Here is a 21,835-nt window from a genome sequence, read left to right on the forward strand (position 1 = left end):
GAAAACCTATCAAAAAGCGATGGCACTGTCCAAGAGCATCACAGGACTGAGGGAGTTCACCCCCACGAAACACACCATCTTCAGTTTACGGAAAGGAGGTCCCTCTCCCTCCATTCCCACCATGCTGGTGTGTCCCCTGTTTCCAAGGACACGCCTGAGAAGGATGGATGTGAGGTGAGTGAAATGACGAAAGGAATACTGCCCCTTCTCACACCAGACTGGAGTGATGTCATTTGCCAGTGTCTAAAATGCCACCTCCATATTAGCTTATGTGAAAGTCAAGAGTTTTCGTATGTGAACCCTGCAACTTTATCTTTTCTGCTAGCTGGGCCGCCCATCCTCACTTCAATTTCAGTAACATAAAGTTTACTGTTGCATAACTTGGGAAAGCCCTGGTGTAACAGAAAACTTGATTTTACTTTCTCTAATTCATGGCTCTCGGTTTTTCTTTTGGAGTACCCTGCAGCAACTTAGCTCTGTGGTAGGGAAAGATTAAATTAGAAAACAGTTGGGACAGCTAAGTACCTCAGAGTAGACAGCACAGAGGATTTTGGTATTTCTAACACACACGAAAATATTAAATACTTAAGATAATAGATTGCCCAAATATGCCTTTTGGATCGCTGACACTTCTATGCACATACATACTGTAGTTGCCAAATGCATCCAATTACTGTGTATCAATTAAGTATTCCTTAAAAGAAATGAGTGGTGACAGGACATACAGGACTCAGTACAGTTCTCTGTAATTCTGACTCTCTGTTCCATGCAGGACTCAGTACAGTTCTCTGTAATTCTGACTCTCTGTTCTGTATAGGGCACAGTAAGTACAGTTCTCTGTAATTCTGACTCTCTGTTCCATAGTCCAAGAGGCCAAATTCCAGTTCTCTATCAATTTTCATGTACAAAACATTCACATCATTGCTTTTGGTTGTTCTGTGTGTTGGGGGTGGAGGCACAGATTAACTTGCCCAAATTCCATGGCCCTGATTTGACATCAGAATCTGTTGGGGCAACATGTCACCAGGACTGGGATGTAACCCAGGCTACCAGGAAGTTGAGCTCTTTTTCCCTAACATTGATATGTAACTTTGGACAAGTTACTTGTCCTTCACATGTAGTTGGATCAGTATAATTTATTTCCCTGGGAAGTACATAACCTAAATATCTTCTTGCTCCTGATGCAGGCTTGATTTTTTTTCCCCCTTTAAACTTTCCCCAACTTTATCTTTTACCCCAAAATATCCGATTACGAGCTGTATCCGTGATGCCTGACTTCAGTCACTGTGTTGCTGGTGTAGGCCATTGCACGGGGGCAGTACTTTTACCAGGATTAGTGTGCGCAGTCATTGTTGACCTTGGTGACTGAGTTCCTGCTTATGTGCACCGCAGACCTTGCCAGTGTTCTGCTTCATGAAGCTCTGTCCATGTTTTGCAGTGGTTGCATTTATAAAGAAGACTTCCAGTTGTGGCGTTGTCTGACATAAAGACCAGTGTAGACGAGAGCAAACCAGCTGCCCTGTGCTTATGAATGCAGCTTGATTTAGTGTCTTTAATTTATTTCCCTCATAGTTTGGCTTCAAGTAAGCTCTGTGTGTTTTTGTTGTTGATTTTTGACTTTGGGAATTACTAAAACCTGCTTAAGTGATTTTTTTTTTTTTTTGTCATTATCCTCATGCCAAGTATTTTGTGATCTATTATATTAAATATGTTTGTTAAAAAATTTCCTTGGAAAATGCATGTGGAAATAAGTCATAAACCCACCTCTTTGATTTGTTAAGCGATTATGCTATGGCTGTGTTTGTCTAAGGGTAGTGTCTTCTACCGAGTAGACAGAGGCAGCTCTGTGTTCATCTGAGTAGCTTGTTTTATGTCACAGAAAGAGGAACAGGAACTTGGCTGTTGTCTGAGGACATTCTTCCTTCGTCTTTACTGGTGATTCCTGTCCTCGGTTTGCTTAAATGTGCTTGATTAGAACTCAGTGTCACAGTGGACTCCACTTTTCATGGATAATTAGCTGTAGGTGACAGGCCCCACCTCTTCATTAGCATCCCCCTCCCCAGAAATAGCTTGTTAGTCAGTCACACAACCATTGTTTGTCTGTCTGCCTCAAGTTATTCTTCCTATCTGTCTCATTTGATGCATTATTTCTTGTTGCATGCAGGATTAGCCTCAATTGAGGTCTTTAGAGATAGCTTTTAAGAAGAATGTGGAACAATTCTTTGGGCCCTCTTAACCTGATCTGAGCTCCCTTGGTCTTGTGACGTTGGTCGTTCTCCATACAGATGTCCAGCCTGCCTCTCTTTACACCTTGCGGTAATATGCTGAGAGGCGGTCCAGGCAAAGGGGTCCTCTTCCACGTATGCCTGATGAGTGTATCTCATAAGCACGCACACATAGATTGGGAGGAGTGGGTATTTTGAAAGGAGATGAGTGGGTAGCAGATTTGGATGATGTTTCTAAACTGGGAAATGCTTTAGGACATGTTATGTCTTTGGATCACCCCAGCAATTACATGAAATAGTCAAAATAGGTGACTGTCATACAGAATGAAGAAAGGAAGCTCATAGTAGTTCTACAACTCAATGTGCTCTAAGATAATAATACAGTTTTATGATTAGCTCATTTATACAACAGTGTGATACCTGTTACATCTCATTGTCAGAGATGCTCTGGCTGGGCATGGTTGCCAGTGTATAACCCTAAGTACTCAGCAGGGACAGGAGCTCTGTTGACCTCAGGAAGTCTAAGAAATAGTCCACCATGCCCAAATACGAATATGGACTACTTAGCGTAAGGCTCAGTGAGCCAGTACAGAAACGGAACGGATCATAACTCATACAATGTCTGTAGTAGCCACTGTCCTTTATCCTGGGCGACATAGAGAGACCACAGTTCTGAAGAAAACTGTTAGAAGAGATCAGAGCAAGGGCCGGTGCTCGTAAGATTGTCTGTGAAGAGTGCAGTGAAGATCACAAGAGGCCAAGGGCAGGTAGTCCTTGTGGACAGGTTGCCCTGTGTCTGCTTCTTAAGGGACTCCTGCTGTGCACACCCATGTGTCCGTACCCTGTGGCATGGCCTCTACCTTCACCCCTTAGTCCTTCCCACAGTACATTCTTCTTCCTTCAGTTTCACAAATCTCACTTCATCCCAGTCTTGTTGAGTGGATTCCAACAAGACAGTTGACTTCTCTATTTATAGACCTTGGATTCTCTAACCTAGTCCGTATGTGAGAGGAATCTGGGAAGATTTTGGAAGTATGAGTGCCTAGACGTCATTCTCAGTGGTTCCTATATAATAAACGAGGGTAGCTGAACTCTTTAGTAGGTTCTAGTGATCAGTGATAATGTGCTTGCGAGTGTGCGTGCGTGCGTGCGTGCGTGTGTGTGTGTGTGTGTGTGTGTGTGTCCAAAGCTCTGACTTCTTACAGTCATCAGAAAGAAAACAGTATGACCTTGTAATTATCATTTCTGCAGTTCCATATTCTTCCGGAAGCTATTGGAGCAGATCATGATTCTCCTACTAATCATACATAATGTTATTCCCTGTGTCTACCCCACACTAGGCACTTCCCCAACAAGGTTCATTTTCAGGGGGTGCCTGTGGAGTGGTTCTAGGTGAGGCTCAGGAGGGTTAAACAGACTGCTCATCTTACATGACTAGCACATGGGAGAACTTCACGTTGAACCAAAGTTATCCAAGCTGAGCTGTTTTCCTGACACCCGCCTCCTTTTCCTGCCTACGCCTTTCCCGGTTCTGTATGTCTGTGAATTCTTATGTGTACGTGTACACTTTCTGATTTTCAGGAATTTCTCTCCCCTCCTTCCTTTCTCTAATATTTACTATCTGTTGTATGTTTGATTTAAACAAGACACGGAGCTGAGTAGAACACCCTTTATCTGATTGTTACAGCCTATTGTTTGCCACAAGTGGTGCCAAGCTATAACCCTAAGTCCTTGAAACTCAGGCTTCTGGATGGTGGTGGGGTTGAACTTCCTTCCCACAAGTCAGGTGTGTTAACTGATGAAAATAATACTTCCATGTGCCTTTCTGTCCTCTGATGAGTTGCCAGTCAGTGGTAAAGACCTCAGTGAGCCATCATTGAAAATACGATGAAAAAATTAGGTAGAGATTTTAGTGGTCCCCAGATAAATGAAGAGTGAGTCTTTTCCGTTGTTGGTTTTGGTTTTGGTGTTTGGGTTTGTTTGTCTGTTTGTTTTGTTTTTTGTTTTGCTTTTGAGACAGGGTTTCTCTGTGTAGTCTTGGCTGCCTGGAACTATCTCTGTAGATCAGGTTGGCTTTGAACTCACAGAGATCCTCCTGCCTCTGCCTCCCGAGTGCTGGGACTAAATGCGTGCACCATCGCTACCCAGCTATGAGTGAATCTTCTTATTACATTAACTTTTATAATTTGAAGCTTTAAAGACAACTTGGAGCCATCTCAAAACAAGAGAGGAACACAGTAGCATTCAGCCACACTGAAATGCATTTATTCATTATTTTTCTCTTTATGTGTCAGCTTCAGAATTCACAGTGAGGTTTAAGGACTGTTAGAAACTCAGAATCTGTTCTTTCTGTCCTGTGACAGGTTAACTTCATCACAAAGCTAAAGATCATCTGTCATACAGCCAAGTAATTTGTTTCTTTCTGAACCACTTTATCTCTTTTTAATGCAAGTGTGTTTATTGATTTTTGACTGACTATAGTTACTTAATTAAATGTAATATAATTTGAACCCCAGTCATTTTTACAATGTTCTATTTTTTTTAAACTTCATGGAGGATCTATAAAAGCCTGAAATTCTATCTTCTACTAAAGAAGTGGGTATTTTTTTTAAATGTTTGAACAAAAATGAGGAATTGCCTAAAGTAGTCTTTAATTTAGCTTTAGCACTTTATTTTTAGCAAGTTTTTTGACCTATGACCCCAGCCTTAATTTTTTTTTTTTTGGCCCATGTTTAAATCACTTTTGCCTTTCACTTAGCCCTTTCTTTCATGTAGGTGGTTTGTAATTGTTGCAGTTTCATAATGTTTGAGCAATATTTTCACTTAAAATATTTTGTAGAGCACTCTAACACATTTTTTTTTTTAAACTTGGAAGCAGCCACTTAAAAAATATGTTGATTACACTTATTTTTGCCAAAATAGTTAAATCCTTTCTAAAAGACTCGTCTTTGGAAGCAGCATCTTAACTTGAAAATGTGTGCTTGCGATGACGATTCGGTGTGGGATCTGATTTTGCCCAACTGCAGTGGCAAGTGGTGTACATCAGTTTAAGCGGGCCCCTTCCTGTACACTGACCTCAGTTTACCCTCAGCACCGACTGTCCTGAGACCTCTGTACATGCTATTGTTTCCTTGTTTCATACAGGGAAACTGGCGCCCAGAGAAGTCAGGGGGTAGGGAGGGTGGTATTGCTGCACACTGCCAGGCTCTGCAGCTGTGGCCCAGTCTTCATCTGACAACAAACTTCTCGAGTTGGAAGAAGGTTGGTGTGCTAACTCATCCTACTACAGCTGCGGCTTCTGTTCTTAATACTGTCTAAATTCTCACAAACAATGTTTGATTCTAATACCCCATGCTAAGAAATGAAATGTTTGTTTGATGACATTTTCCCGTCGAACACTGTCTTAGGATTTCTGTTGCTGCGATAAAGCTTGATGACAAAGAGCAACTTGGAGAGGAAAGGGCTTATGCATCTGCATCACAGTTCATCACTTAGGGAAGTCAGGGCAGGAACATGGAAGCAGAGATTGAAGCAGAAGCCTTGTAGGAGCACTGCTTACTGGCTTGGTTATCTTACTTTCTTATAAGACGAACAGTGAACTCAGCCCTCCCATATCAATCATCAATCAAGAAAATACCCCACACCCTTGCCTACAGGACAATCAGGAGCATTTTCTCAATTGGCTGTCCATTTCCCAGATAGCTCTAGCTTGTGTCAGAATGACAATAGACTAGTCAGCAAAACAGTGTAAGGGGGTTAAGGACTTTGTGATCTGCATAGGTGATCCTCTGACTAACTGTCATCTCCACATTGCCATCTGTCCCAGATGTCATGTCCTGTACTGGTAGAATGAGATGGTTCATCAATGGCTAAAACTCTTAGGACATTGTAGAAGACCTGAAGATGTGGTAAAATAAGGAACACATCGGAGATCTTCAGTCAGAAATCTTGCGGGTCTTATTATCCCACATCTCTAAGTTGGGTGTGGCTTCTTGCATTAAACAAGGTAACATAAGAGTAGACTGGATGCAAAGTGCATCATGCCCTTCTTTTTCCTGGGGATATGGTAAACCCTTCTAACCATCCTCTGAAGCAGAGAGCTCTGTAAGCTTTCAGGTTTTACGGAGACATCTCCTGCTGTCCTGTAGTCACGAAGCGTTTTACATAACAGAGTAAGGATACTGCATCCTGTCCTTGTCATTTCTCATCTTCTCACTCATTTATTTCTTCAGCCGCCATAGATCAGTGTGTATTTTCTCCTTCAAATCCAGAGTTAGCTTAAAGCTTCACCTTACTCAAACAGGAATTCTCCCGGGAGAAACCAGTGCTTAAAGTTACCTTTGCCTATTTGAACCTTAGTAGGTTTCACCTCAAAGGTGTGGAGTCACTAAGATGTGAGAGAAAGAAACGAATCCCAGAGGCAGATCTGCAGGTCTGTGGGGAGGAAGGCTGTCGGGGAAGGAGGGTCACAATGTATTTATCCACTGCAACGATTTATTTGAGACGGAATCTTAGTGTGTTTTCCAAGCTGGCCTTGGCTTTGCGAACTCGAGTGATCTTCCTGCCTCGGCCTCTTGATTACTCACCTATCACCACACCCAGTTTACTGGGAAGACTTTTGGTTTGGTTTGGTTTGAAAATGAACCCTCTTGCCTCCTATTTATGTGAGGGAGCCCGGTGTGTTGATACCTCAGGAAACACGTGCTTTTCTGTGTATTAGCTACACGGTCCCCTTTGAAATTGACACTCTCCCATGAAGGAGAGTTTGGCTACATATGTTGAGGTGGAACTAAGGGATGCCCTTACAGGATGAGGACTGTGGAATAGTCATTTTCGTAGCAGTGGCTATTGTATCTGTTAGTACTGGAAGGTGAAGTTAATTAAAGCAGTTGAGTTAGTGTCCTGCACTCTGGCTGCTGAGAAAAATAAATTCATCTGTTACAGCGATGATGTGTTTTTCTAAATATGAGGGAGAAACCTCACTCTCAGAGACTGTGAGCTGGAACTTAGGGAATCAAGGAAGATGTTGGACCCTGGGCACAGTGTCGTATTTACTTTTACTTTGTTGCCAGCCACTAATGTGGTCACATTTCCCCCAATGGCTTTGCTTTCTGTCAGTTTGAATTCTTGCTTGCTTCATCTTCACATTTATAGCCTTGCCTACAGGAAATAGCTCATGTTGACTTTCCTACTTTTTGTATACATTAGGTAATTAATCAATTTTATAAAACTTTTTAAGTGACATACCTATTTTGAAATATAGACAATAAAAGTGGGATTTTTGTGTGGAATGTTAAATACAGATGTGCTTTAAATGTACACATGATGCTAGGGTAGAACTCTGTCAGGATGCTTGCATGACATAACTGGCCTGGAGCTCAGTCCCCCCCCCCCCACCACAACTAAGTTAGGTCAATGTGAACAAATTTTCAGGGAGTGTCGGAGTTTTGGAATCAGCTGTGCTATGTGCATGCCATGATGGTGACAGCGTCTGTAAAAATAGGGTGTCCCTGATTCCGGGTAGTCTGGTGCTGTTGCCTTACTTGGAGGCGCTTCTCATTTCCAGGTCCCGCAGACTGCGAATTGATACCACTGTTACCCACTATTTCCCAGCAAATGGGCCGTTCAATCCACTGTGACTGAAATCTGAGAACCCAGATGTGTCAGCGGGGTGTCCAGGATATGTCCTGTCATGCTTGGGACTTTTGTTTTCTAAAGGAGTTCAGTGACGAAGGTGAAGTTCAGTGTCTGCTTGGTTCTGGTTCCCTGTGGGGTACTTAAGCACAGTGGTCAGTCTGTCTGTCTGCTTTTACTGGAAAGGGCGCTTTCCTACAAAGGCAAGGTTTGCAGAACTTCAGATAACAGCATACAATGCTTCTGATTTACATTGGTCTCCCCCTGCCACCCAGTCCATACCTTTTCACCTAGTGGACATGTTCTGTTAATACCTGATGGGTCTGTATTAGGCAGATAGGAAGAGGACATTCTAAGGGTAGAAGTCACTTACAAACCTAGACAGAAGGAAGGAGCATGCGGTGTATATAGCCAGATGCGTTCATATGATTTCAGCAGCAGAGAATCAAGGACATTACTTACTTAATCCTAGCAAGGTCAGCAAGCCTAACTGGCTGCAGAATAAAGAATATGCTAAGCCAGGCATGGTCGAACACGCCTTTAATCCCAGCACTTTGAAGGGAGAGGCAGGAAGATCTCTGAGTTTGAGATCAGTCTGGTCTACATAGTGAGACCCTGTCTCACAAAACAAAAACAAGCAAACAAAAAGGAGTAAACTGCACCACTAACACAGGTCGGGCAGAACCTCAGTATAGTCGATGACTGTTAACTAATCAGCTTTTTGGGGGCTCTAGAAAGTATTCATATTTGACGTAGAAACCCTGAAGGCTCTTCTTTCCAACTTAGAGCCATGTATCATGGAGCAGGGATACAGTACAGGTAAGAGTGGTGGTGGCCGCGGTTGCCACTGCACACCCTGCTGTACCAGGGCGCTGGCCTGTGAGATGTGACAGGCTTACTCCATGGGGAGCAAATAGCATTTCCTCATTCATTCCGCAAACTTGGGATTTGTCCTGTTCATCCATGGGTGAGTCGCAAAATGCACACTGTGGCTGTGTGAATACGCTTAATGGGTTAAAACTTTCGTGTGTAATTATGTATCTAAGTAGAACCTGTGATTAACTTCTGAATTGTCTCAGCCGAGGCAGAAAACTAACAAAAGCTCGGAGGATTTGCTTAGTTGAAACATTAAAGAAGCAGAGGTGGCTGAGGTCCCAGGAGCGGGAGAGCAGGTCCCGCCCCTTCCCTGGGCAGCACACTAAAGCCAACCCTGTTGAGTGCCAGCCTTAAAGCTGTGAACATGGGACGAGTGTCCCCATTACTCAGCTGCTGTGTGGCAGCATGGGCGGAGGAAAATTGCCCTTCTCCCCCCACCCATCAATGCTTGAGGCAGGCGGGAGAGCTGGCCCTGTGGTCATAGGAGTAGGGTAGCTGTCCCTAACCCTCGTGAGCTGCATGCAGCACTCGGGAAAGTGGCCTCTATCCCTTGCAGGGGTGACACAGTAGAGCTGGCCCTGATGATGTAGGTGTTGGAGAGCTGGCCCTGTGGTTGTAAAAGAAGAACCAGCCATACCCCTCACTCATTGCTGCAAGAGGTGAATTAGCCCCGGCGATGCTGGAGAGCTCCCCCCAGTGGTGAAGGCAGCAGAGAACTGGAGGGCTGACCATCCCAGCAGCAGCCCAGGCCCAGTGCCTGGGTTTGGATTTGACCCTCCCCAAAGTCCACCCCATCTGTGACCTGCAGGAGCACGTGAAGGGACCAATCCTGCAGACCCAAAGCCGCAGGATCTCCACAACACAGGGCAACAGCATAATATCCAAGGCGAGTCCTAGCGAGGGCCCAGCATCGACCGTAGAAACCAGACGCCTTGAACCAGACCAGTGACTCTTGGCAAGGAACACTTGCAAGTGAAGATACCCAGACAAAGGGGGTTTCCTGTGTGACTCACTGTGTCACACTGCAGATTCCATGATGCGATTTTGTGTTTTACTTGATTAGTCAGCTGGGACCTTGATGAGATTTTTAATTTTTCCTCTTTCTTTTCCCTTTCTTCTCTCTCTCTCTCTCTCTCTCTCTCTCTCTCTCTCTCTCTCTCTCTCTCTTTGTGTGTGGGGGGGTGGTTGCAGGGAAGAGGGTGGATTCGAAGGGATGGGAAAATTAATGGGATCGTGACACACGATGTAAAAGGCACATAGGATAAATACAAAGAGGAAAGCAGTAGTAAAATCTGACTTAGTGCAGAAGGTATACAGATCTAGCTGAGAGAATAATTAAAATCAAAGGTTTAAATCCATAAAATGAAAAGCTAAAGAACACTTCCTTATCTCAACGACTGTTGTTAATTGGTGAAAAAGGAGTTTTAGCATACCAAGACGTGACACTCCACACTCTCAGATTTCCATCAACAGGGAAAATTACATTATGGAGGACAGTGTAAGTTTTGCTATATATAGCCAGGATCATTGGAAGTATTTCACATCAAAAGTGATGCTTCAGCTTACGTGGACATTTGGCATTGCATTTGTTCAGGTTGAAGAGCCAGCTCCTTAGCCATAGCCTGAAAACAGGTTACATATTCCCTCCCTTTGAAGGGACAGCTCTGTGTGTTTAACACCACTGGTCCCCTAGTGCTCTCTCTGTGAGCAGAAGGACCTCCTTCCCTCCCACCTTTCCCTGTATGAGAACAGTCATGCCACAGCGAGCTGGAGACGGTTAAAGTGATGTCATAGCGGCTGGAGACGGTTGAAGTGATGTCATAGCGAGCTGGAGACGGTTGAAGTGGGAGAGCATGCCAGAAGTTATTTTCTGAGACAGATAGTCATGGCTTGCTTCAAGCTGATACCAAGGTTGCTGAACTTGAGTGAAAAGAAAGGACTATGAGTTTTCTGTATTAGGTGGAGCTGAGGATTGGGCTTATAGGCACACTCAGGTACTTATCAGTTGTGGGTACATCATCGCCTGAGGAGTAGAACAATTGTCCTGTAAAGTGACAAGTTGAGGTCTTTGTACCCATAGACACTGGTTTGAAAAACATACCTGCATGCATAGAGGACCTTGCTGACATTGAGTTATGATAGTGGAGAAAACCTCAAGTGATGCAAGGTCCTTAAGAGGCATGGGATGAGATTTCTGGCAAGTCTGGAGTTGTGGGAGGCAGAGCAGGAGAGGAGACGCGAACACACAGCTCAGGGGGAAAGGCCCAGCGACCGATGATCAGCTCACTGAGAATGGCCTGAGAAGTGCAAAATAAGCTGGTGTGTTAACCTTCCAGGTAAACATGGCTCATGACATAATTAAACCTGTGTTTTTAAGTTATAGCTTAAAAATAATAAGGTATGTGTGCGTAACTGTCTGAACCAGTGTGTGTGTAAATGGCAGTCTAGAATTCACCTGTTGAGGATCATTCAATAACAAGGCCCTGTCTTTCTCTGTAACTGTTGCAGACCTGTAAACTCACCTTTGACATCTCTCAGGTAGACCAGCAGCACTCACACCTTTTACACTGGCACCTTATCGCTGAAATGTGCTGTCTTTCCTAGCTAATGGATAATTATTCTTAGAACTAGACTGGCCCAGAATGTTCTTGAATCAGCTAGAAACAGTAGAAACAATCCTCTATATGTTGGGAACTGGGGAAAAATGTGAAGGGCATGTTTTTGCTTCTTCTCCCTTTGTAAAAGTAACATCACAAATAAATTAAAATATATTCAACATGTATTTCCCGAGTGCCAGGTATTGATGCACCATACTGATTCTGAATAATATACCTAGCCTACACTGAGCGTATATTTCCTGTGTGTAAGATATGATCATGTCATACTAATTTGGAACTTTCATACACAATTTAATAAAGGTAGGGACATTCTTAAGCAGCTACATGACTTGAGTATGCAATTATGGAAAAGAAAATTTGTATGGGCTGTATCACTAAGTTATCTAGCATGATTATGTCTCTACATCCTTGGAAGTAATTAAGTAGAAAACAGTGGCATTTGTTTTCCACATGGAAAGATAAAAATAAAATTCTTCTGTTTATGTGATCTGTTCATGCATACAATTCTCTCTCATGCTATGGAGATTAGCACAGATTCTTAGGGAAGATGATTTAAATTTAAAATCCCAGACGTTTTAAGACCAGTGTCTCCAACTCTGTTCAGCTTTGATCTCCACGGGTTACTGACTGCCTCTTGGTGGACCCTGGGTAAAGAGGGAGTGAGACTCTGTCTTCATCTGCAGCAGCAGACATGGCAGCATCTGGGGAGAGTTTTTGTACTGCACACTTTCTGACTCAGGTCCTTGGAATGGCCATGTCCCTGGCTCTTGTGGTAGCTGGGAAGAATAAGGGGCTCCCTGTTCAAGCTTGGCACTGACCTATTCTCCACTTTCAGTAGCTTGACTCTGTGTTTAACCTCTGAGTTCTTTGTTGTGTTTATAGTGCCTTATTAAGATTTTAGATCGTAAAGCCTTAAGCCTTATAAATGGACACAGAGCTTTTCTTTTGTCCCAGCCGTCCAGTTTCAAATAATCACATTAAAGTTAATTATTGTTAGTTACAGAATGCTCAGCCTATATATAGCTCAGGCCTATTATTAACCAGCTCTTACAACTTAAATTAACCCATTTCTATTCATCTATACTTTGCCACGTGGCTCGTGGCTTTACCTGTCCTTTAGCGCATCTTGTTCCTCTGGTGGCTGGCTCACATCTGTCTAGACTCCGCCCTTCTTTCTCCCTGTATCTCCATTTAGCCCCTCCCCCCAGCCTTATTCTGCCAGGCTATAGGCCAGAGCAGCTTCTTTATTAACCAATGTGAATAAGACATATTCACAGCATACAGAAGGATTATTCCACGGCAAAACCATGTCAACAATCTCCACCTCCTCACTTTATAGGTTAAGAAGCTGGCTCTTAGACCAGAATCAGACCTCATTGCTCTGGTCTGGAACTTTGTTTCTGTTGCAGACTGGTTTGTGACCACATACACACACGCACACACACACACATGAGCACACACACGCACACACACGCATGAGCACATGCACACGCATGAGCACATGCACACGCATGAGCACATGCACACACATGCATGAGCACGCACACACGCATGAGCACACGCACATGCACGCACATGTATGAGCACACACACACCCTTCCTTATTTGCAAATCTCTTCCAGGTCCTGGCTTGCATCTTGTTCTTCATCTCTTAGAGTCACGCAATGTCCCTGATGGGGGGACAGTTGTATATTGATGTTAATCCTGCGGTGAAGTCGCTTCGTGCCCTGTATAGTTAGCACCAGGCCAAGAAGGGCCCGGATGAAAGAGCTGCCCTAGGGACAGTGCACACCATGGAGGGCCATGCTGTTTTCTGTCACTCGATGGACGGGGCTCTGCGACAGTGCAGGCCCATGTCCCAGTTTGTCACTCATTAGCAGGGGTTCTAAGGACTGCACAGATGCAGAAAACACACATGAAAATTTTGTCAGAACTGAACAAGGAGTCACAGAAAATTTATAGGCTGTTAGCCAAAAATGTTAGAGAATGTACTTAAAAATGAGAGCGGGTACTGTTTCCTTATTCTTGATGTGGGATACTTGTTAGGTCAAAGTCTACATAGAGCAATTTATGGCTTTTACTTATGATCCATTTTTAACTGGGAAAAAAAGTTCACTTAAGTTGTTTTAAGAGATCTCATTAGCAAAGAATGTGGAACTTTTACAAATGCTGTTAAGTTTTGATACAGCCCAAGAGCCAGTTAGCGCTGCCCCTCCCGGCATGCAGACGGACCTGCAGGGCAGCTTCCCTTGGGTTAGCATGCCGATCACCACAGCGTGCTGCGACACCCGTGCTACCTAGCTTGTGGTGTGCCCACTAAATAAATTAAAGCAGTACAACATAGTTACCCTCAATTGTGTGGGGTGGGGTGTGTATGTAAAATGAAGCTTTTAAAATGTACTGTATTGCCTAAAATGAACCTCTAAAACGTTACTGTTCCCGGGAACAACTACATGAAAGAATGGGTAAAAAGCAAGCTGTTGACTTGAGATGAGAACTGTATAACTCGGGGTAAAACAGCACGGTTGTAGTAGTCTAACATCTGCTAAACAGAGAAGTTCTCTTAAAGTAAATGCATCATACAGAAGTTCGGTAGTCTATTACAGATACAAGGGTAAAAGCCTGCACTGTATCTTTCATGTTTTGTGTGTTAGGATGCTGTCACATGAAGACTGATGAATTCCGTTTTACCTGTTTCTCTTACAATACCAATTCGTGATGCTGCTTCAGCGTAATTGGAGTAGTCTGATCCCTCTGACTGTCAGGGTTTTGTTGTTTATTCTTCCCAACCCCCTTGGTTCCCCCCCCCCCCCTTTGGAGACAGGGTTTCTCTTTGTAGCTTTGTAGACCAGGCTGGCCTCAAACTCACACTCACAGAGCTCCGCCTGCTTCTGCCTCCCAAGTGCTGGGAATAAAGGTGAGCCACCACTGCTCGGCTGTTTTAAGATTGTAAAATTAGTGTGTTTCACGTTTAAAAATAAATTAGATTCTTCTAACAGGTAAATTGAATATGAAACCCTGCTTGAAAGTCAGTTTTCCTCTGTAAAACACAGGAAATATACTTAGTAATATATTTAGTATAAAAAGCAAGAGTTACAAGGACCAAGGAAAATAGGATGTAAGTACTTGGCACATAATAGATTTGTACTCTCTCAGCTTCCGTCCTTCCTAATGCTCAATGCTTCTGTTACGTTTAGATATCTGACATCCATGTAACAGGAGAGTCAGAGGACATGTCTGCGAAAGAAAGGTTACTACTGTGGACACAGCAGGCAACAGAAGGCTATGCTGGAGTACGGTGTGAAAATTTCACTACCTGCTGGCGAGATGGGAAACTATTTAATGCCATCATTCATAAATACAGGTATGCAATATGTATTTTCCCCTCGTGTAAGAAAGACAAGTCATCCCTTTCTAGCGTTTTACATAACGTGTTACTATCAAAGAAGCAGTTCATGTGTGTAGCAGAGAGATAGCTTAGATCAAATGAAATACTACACAGGCCTACTACTCAGTTAGTACTACATGTGTGTACAGAGAGAGAAAGAGAGACAAACAGACAGAAAGACAGATGCACACACACACACACACACACACACACACACACACACACACACACACACACACACACGGCAGGTAGACAGAGGACAACAGAGCTGTATTGTGTCTGGATTTTTTTTATATGACCTAGCAGGTAGTAAGCTCTGATGCCTACGACCTGCAAGTCACGGATCTAGATTTTGTCTGTAGGGAAGAAGTGCAAAGACGGGGTTTATAGTTCACAGGCGTAACAACCCATGAATCTCCAAGTCTTATCACTCTGTCATTCTAAGGGGTGACAGGACAGCTGATCTGGGCCTGGTGAATAGTTTTCCTATGAAGATTATTAGTCTTACTGTTATCATTTGAATTAACACTGAGTAGCATTGTTCTAAGCATTGATTAGTTCTCACCACATTCCCTCTTGCTGTCCCTATTTCTACACGAAGCTGAGACACTGGGTAAATGTTTACCTCGTCACAAGACTTGGGGTTCAAACCCTGCAGGCTGGCTCTTGAGTTTGTGCTTTTACTGTCTCTCTAGAGATTAAGTGTGCGTGTGTGCACGCGCGTGCGCGCGCGCACACACACACACACACACACACACGTTTATTGAAAACTATGGGTTTAGCCTTGGTTATTTTCCTTGTTTTTACAGAGATTGTGTCATATGGAAGAGCCAAATATATTCACAAGTAGATTAAGTCTAAGCTATAACCGTATTAAACTGAAAAAGGCGTTGACTATAATAAACATTACACAAAACTCGTAATGAACTCTTCACACATTCACACTCAGCAGCGCCTATTTTTAGGTAGCCCAGTAGCCTCCTTCCTTTATGGAACAGCTTTTGAGGAGAGGTGGGTAGAGGTTGCTGAATTAGGAAGAAGATCTGGGTCAGCCTGCCTGCCCATGTCCAGGGTACAGTGCACATACTGAGCAGCACGGCAGTACAGACATGTCCACGGTCGCCAGGCCTGTCCCAGGGACTCGCCCCTGGGAGAGCACGGAGCTCTTTCTCTGAAACTTTGTAGGTAGTATAAAATCGTTTTTAGAGACGAGCTTTTCTAAAATTATCTGCTTTAAAATTGTTGACATCTGTATTGGCCGTGGTAGCCCATACTCAGGAAGCTGAGACGGGAGGCTCACAAATTCGAAACCAGCCTGGGTTCCATAGCAAGCCCTGGTCTATTAATAAATGCTGTCTCTTCAGTACTCATTAAGGATTACATGAGCAAACTGGCATACATATGTGTATTTTTCCTAAGTACTAAAACGAGTCACTGTACATCGTAGATTCTAAACTTTTCAAGAGAAATTAGATTTGCCGTCACTCGTTTTGGTGAGAAATGGGATTTTTTTTTTTTTTTTTAAATCCTATGTGTTTGTGTATTTTGTGTTTGCTACCACCAGCATGTCTGGTGCCCTCAGAGGTCGGATTTCAAACCACTATGTGGGTGTAGGTCCTCTGGGAGAGCACTAGCCTGCCCAGAGCCACTGAGCCATCCCTCCCCAGACCAGAAATTGGAGTTATGTTTTTTTTTTTTTTTTTTTTTTTTTTTTCCTTCTCTAGAATTTCTGATAAAATTGAACTGCAGCTCTAAATGCTGTCAGGGTTTCTGTTGCTGAAGTTCTGTTACGGAACTCTGTACCCCACACTTAGTCTTTTTCACTGAAAGAAACCTTAAGTCTCTAAGAGGTATTTTAAAGCTTTTGCGCCTTTCTTAAGACAGCAGTTGAGTATTTTTCCTCCAGTGTGTGTAAGAAGTAAACAGATAGGCTTGGCTTCCACATATTTCTTACTTCTTAATACCTTACTCCAAAGACCAAGTCATAAACAAGGGAAGTATCAACATGAGTGGGTTTTTAGATATTAAGTCATGATAACTTAGGAGCAGTGTTTGATTTTATAGTTGGTTTTACTTATTTGTTCGCTTACAATCTTAATGTATTTAATTTTTCTGTGAAGACCTCTTTTTATTTAGATAATGAAACTTTATTATTTGTCGGATTTAATCTTGCTTCAGTAGGAAAACTTAGCTGAGCTAGCACAAGGGGCTGTTTTCTGAGCAAATGGATAGCTATTAGAGGACCATCAGAGTGATGGCTGCAGGGGCTGGGGTAGATGGCTGCAGTGACTAGAAGGCTGTGTGTAATGTAGATCGGGTTCTCACACCCCAAGAAGACTGTGTGTTAAAAACAAAAATATATACTGATTTTTCAAGGTAAGCAGTATTGCTTCACATGGTGATTTAATAAGAATTTCATATATAATATCTAAGGATTTAGAAATATTCATTGTCTATAAAAGCAGAATTGTGATTGATTACTAAGCTTTAGAAAGTAGCACACAAAGCAATAGGTTTGCTTATGGTGTTTTCAATCATACTTTGGTTTTCTTGTTCACACATACATGTTCAGGATCTTGGAATAATATAAACTACTTTGTGGAAAGCCATTGGTCAAGTAAATTGTTTTGGACAGCCTACCATAATTTTTATTAGTATTGTGCCTAGAATATTTGAAAATAAACAGATTTGCTAACCTAAGTAAGCAATATGTTATTAACAATTCAATATCCTAAAATTTTTACATAGCTTAGTTTTCTGATTTTTATCAACCAAGGAACTATTATATGAAATTAAATGAAGAGATATTTTAAAGGTAACATTGCCTTTGTAAATAGAATTGTCCACAGAGGTAAAAAGAACACAGATTTAGAAGAAGTGTGTCCATGAAACACACACAGAATGTTAACATGTAGGTAGATGTTTCTGCTCCAGCAGAAATTTGTATTATAATAAAAAATAAATGTTAGTTAAAAAAATTATCAAGCTGGGCCATGCTGCAATACAAAACAAAACAAACACACACACACACAAACAAAGAAACAAGGAAAGTCTCCTGAAATAAACTGTGCCTTCATTTTTATCAATAATAAAAATATTCAAATGCTAATTAATGAGCTCAACATCATATGCCTTTTAAGAAACAATGAACGTGAGTGTTCTGGCTTTTGTCATTAATGGCATAGCTTCTGTGTGCTAAGGGTTTTAAAGGTGGAGGTGCTGACCTGAACAATGGAGTCATGGGCCAACCCAGGTCTTTGTTTCTTCTCATAAATTATTGAGGGATAGTGTTAGTTGCTTAATTTAGGATTAGCTAACTGTTAAAATCATGTAATATGTTAAGAACTATTAGATTAAAATTTAAAGCATACTAAAATATTTAGCTTAAGAGTAAAATCACAAATCTATAGTGTTAACATGTCATATTATCTGGAAGAGATAAAGAGCCTGGATTGTGGTCTAGGTAATAACAATGGGAAAGTAAGGCCCTCATAGAGAACAGTTCTTGGGTTTTGTTTAAGTAGATTACAGCTAAGTTAATTTCCCCCTGTTAAATCTTGTTAGGGGATTTTGTTGCTGTTCCCGGGTCCTTCTGGGCACTTCTGCTTGTTACGTTCAGTTTTCAGTGCAAAGAGTTGAAATAATAAAAGTGCATGTACATGCCTGCTTGTTTTCCTTGTTCGGTCCAAGTAACTTGAACGCTCTTTGGTCTGTAGTAAAATCTTGAGAGATGTGAAGCTCCCCCTTGATGAGCTCAGAACTTTGTCACTCAAAAGACTATCAGGGAGGACTGTGTTTGATGGGTCTAGATGGAAAGCGTGTCACAGGAGCATTTGATGAGGGAGCTTACTAGCAGGAGGAGCTGAGGCAGCCTTAGTGAAGTGCCACCAGCCTGGGCACCCCAGGAGTGTTGCCTAACAGGGTGAGTTAGGGTTCGGGCAGCAGAGTAGCCTGCGGACATTGCTGTGTGTTCCCGAGAGGTAGATCTTAGGCGAGTTTCAGCGTGGCTCCTGCCATAGGTGCGCCCGCATGTCTCTGTCCAAAGGAGGTAAAGCTCTGCCTTTGTGCTTGAACTTCTGCCCCTGAGCTACCTTCAGTCAGTCTCTGAGCTGAGTGGATATTTCCCCTAGAGTTCCTGAAAGCCAGGGTCCACATAGCAGCACCGGCCTCATAGTGTGAAAACTGCAGCTGTCTGGGTGGGAAAGGATGTGACCTGTGCACCAGGGAGAGCATGGGGAAATGCAGCGTGGTCCTGAGATGCTGCAGGGCAATATGGAAAAATTCAGGATTATCAGGACCAGAAAGCTGGGGTGTGGGGGTGCATTTCCGGGAGAGCTAACTGCTGCTTACTAGTTCCTGCCTGTCCTGCTCTTGTTTTTAATTTACCCATTCATTTATTTCAACCTCTTGTTGAGTCTCTGCATTCTTTCCATGGGCATGTTTTAAATATATCAGCCAATTAAAAGTGGGAAATTTAGGCAATAATTTACAAGAGCGTGCCCTTTAAACTACTTTCTAACTAAGGAGGACATAATTTAGTATTAATTATTTTGCTTGTAATTTGCATTTTCAATCAAAATTTATTAGGACCACTGCACGTCATAATATTAAAAGTTTAACAACGTTTTAATTGGGTGAGTTCCTTCAGAGCTCTGTGGTCAGAGGCGTCATGTTTAATCATACGACCTGCAGGCTGGTGAGTCACTCTCTGTCTTGGATTCTGTCACTCCTTAGAAGCCAAACCGGATTGGATTGGTTTAAAGCTGGGAGGAGGCCCTTCAGGCTTTGAAATGTTCTCAGGGGAAGGTGGTTCTTGTTGACTGGGTAGTTCTTTTCCCTCTGTCCTCGGGCTGCAGAGCCCTGATGGCGGGAGGGTGTGTCTAAACGTGTGCACACACCTGGGTGTTATAGGTTCTGGTTCCTGTGGCCGTAGTCACTGGTGGTTACTAATGTTAAAACAAAACAACAACAACAACAAAATAAATATTTCATTTTGTAACGCCAACCAAATTGTTTACAAAATGAACTCCAAATGTTTGCTCTCAGAGAAGGAATTGGTCACTGCTAACTATCAGCACACTTAAAGTGCCGAAAGAGCCAGTGAGCACTGCTGCGTGGAAGGGAATTCATTTGTGCCCAAGTAAGGGATATGGCTTAGTGGCATCAATCCGGTTGCCATTTTTATTGCATCTATTTTTACACATAATTTGGAGGGTACAGTTTGGCAAGTGAGAATCAAAGGAAATGCCAGCCAGTCTCTCTTTGTTGCTGTGCCCCTGGCCCTGTTGCTTGACGAATTCACGGCAGTGGCCAGGGGTGAGCCTTGGGTTAGCACGGGAAGTAGATCCTTAAGGATGTGAAGTAAGCTTTGTTCTCCTCCCGCCATTCTTGAAGCAGAGCACTGAGGCGTCTCGTTGCCTTAACAGGAGGGTGGCTTGTGCGGCTGCCCCCACAGAAGCCTCAAGCCTTGGCGGTCTGCTACCAGACACAGCTCCCCTCTTCCCTCTGATTTCCTCTAAGATGCCGCGTAGCATTCTGTTTTGTGAGTGGAAAACACATAATTAATGGGCAGTTTATTGAAAATGCTGAATTTAACTTCGTGTTCTGGGCAGATGTGTGGATCTGTGTAGAATTAAGGTCCGAGGTCTGCGTCATTTCCCTTCTGCAAGGTTTCTGAGGGAGAGACATTTCCTTCTTTTTAAAAAATTGCATTCTTAGGTCTAATTACCTTTTCTCCTTTTACTCACCAAATTATTTACATTGATTTCTTAAGGAAACACCAAAGCTGAAATCGTAGTCATGTTCTTCTGTGTTTGACGTGCAAGGTATTCTGCAAAACACAGGTATATTACGAGTTGGAGAGAAGGAAAGTGAGTTAGGTAGGCTGATTTCAGAGTGACATGATCACTTAAAGAATTAGAAGGCTGTGACCAGGGAGGTGGCTTGGTGGGTAAAGGTGCTTGCTTTGAAAGCAAGATGACCTGGGTTCAAATCACAAGCACCCACATAAAAGGGAGGCATGGCTGCATGTGCCAGAACCCCAGGATTAGGAGATGGAGACAGGAGGATCCTGGGAGAATCCTGGATCCAGCCTCTCTGAAACGGTGAGCTTCTAGCTGAGAGTCCCTGTCTTAGAAAATAAGATAGAATTGAATAGAGGAAGACTCCCAATATCCTCTTAGTCTTCACGTGTGTGTTCATGTACACATTCGTGCATGCACGTGCACACACACATATGCACTAACACACACATGTGCATGCACACACACACTAACACACTCACGTGCACACACATGTGCACACACGGATACACAAACACATGCACGTGCACGCACACACACGAATGTGAACGTTAGCATGCCAGCAGTAGAGGTTGTCATGTTACAACACAAGAATGCATGCCTGCTCATGTGCCTGACATTTAGGCAGCCTGTGACAAGCTTCTCCTTGTGAGCTGCCTTTGAGCCTCTAACAATAGGGCACTGACTGGAGCACCACAGATGGATGCGGATTCCAACCTCACCCTGCCTCTGAGCTCCTTTTCCCATCATGCTCCCTTCAGCACCCTTCCACACCAGAGCAGCCAGGGAGGGCACGTCTGTTTTTCCCTGGGTCCATTCATTTGCTTCAGCTTGATTCTGACTTGTTTATAGCTTCCTATTCTCCTCCTGTTGTGTGAGGTAAAGTAATTGAAGTTGTTAATTTTGGCACAGGGACAATAAATTGATTCTGACCTCCCTGATTTGGGGGAGGTTTTGGGGTTTTTCAGTCTCTTACAGATTAAGATCTTAGTAGTTCACTCAACATGCAGATACTAGAAGGAGGTCCCTTCTGGTTGAAGCCAGAGATTTTCTCTGGACTTACTCGGAGTTAGGGGACGGTGTGGAAGTGCATTGTTGATTGTAAGTTGAAAGTCGTACTTCTTTAATTACCTTTTAATTAATTACAATTGTTAGATTTTAATCTCCAAGTACCAACAAAGCTCGCAGTAAATTACGGTGCTCTGATCTTTTCTCTAACCCTTGTTAACAAAGTGGTACTGTGTAGGGGGAAAGAAGAACATATAACATAAACACCTCGTTTTGGGAACAAGA

General features: G+C 43.0%; 1 protein-coding gene across 1 annotated transcript in view; it reads left to right on the top strand.

The window, feature by feature from the left end:
* Dst (dystonin) overlaps positions 1-21,835 on the top strand; it is a 348,777-nt gene that overhangs the window by 165,258 nt on the left and 161,684 nt on the right. Inside the window, exon 10 of the mRNA XM_051204361.1 lies at positions 14,551-14,717. Within this exon, the coding sequence (XP_051060318.1) occupies positions 14,551-14,717 (167 nt within the window). The remainder of the gene's footprint in view (positions 1-14,550; positions 14,718-21,835) is intronic.

The sequence above is a fragment of the Phodopus roborovskii genome, unplaced genomic scaffold, assembly GCF_943737965.1.
Source record: "Phodopus roborovskii unplaced genomic scaffold, PHOROB, whole genome shotgun sequence".
NCBI classification, from domain to species: domain Eukaryota; kingdom Metazoa; phylum Chordata; class Mammalia; order Rodentia; family Cricetidae; genus Phodopus; species Phodopus roborovskii.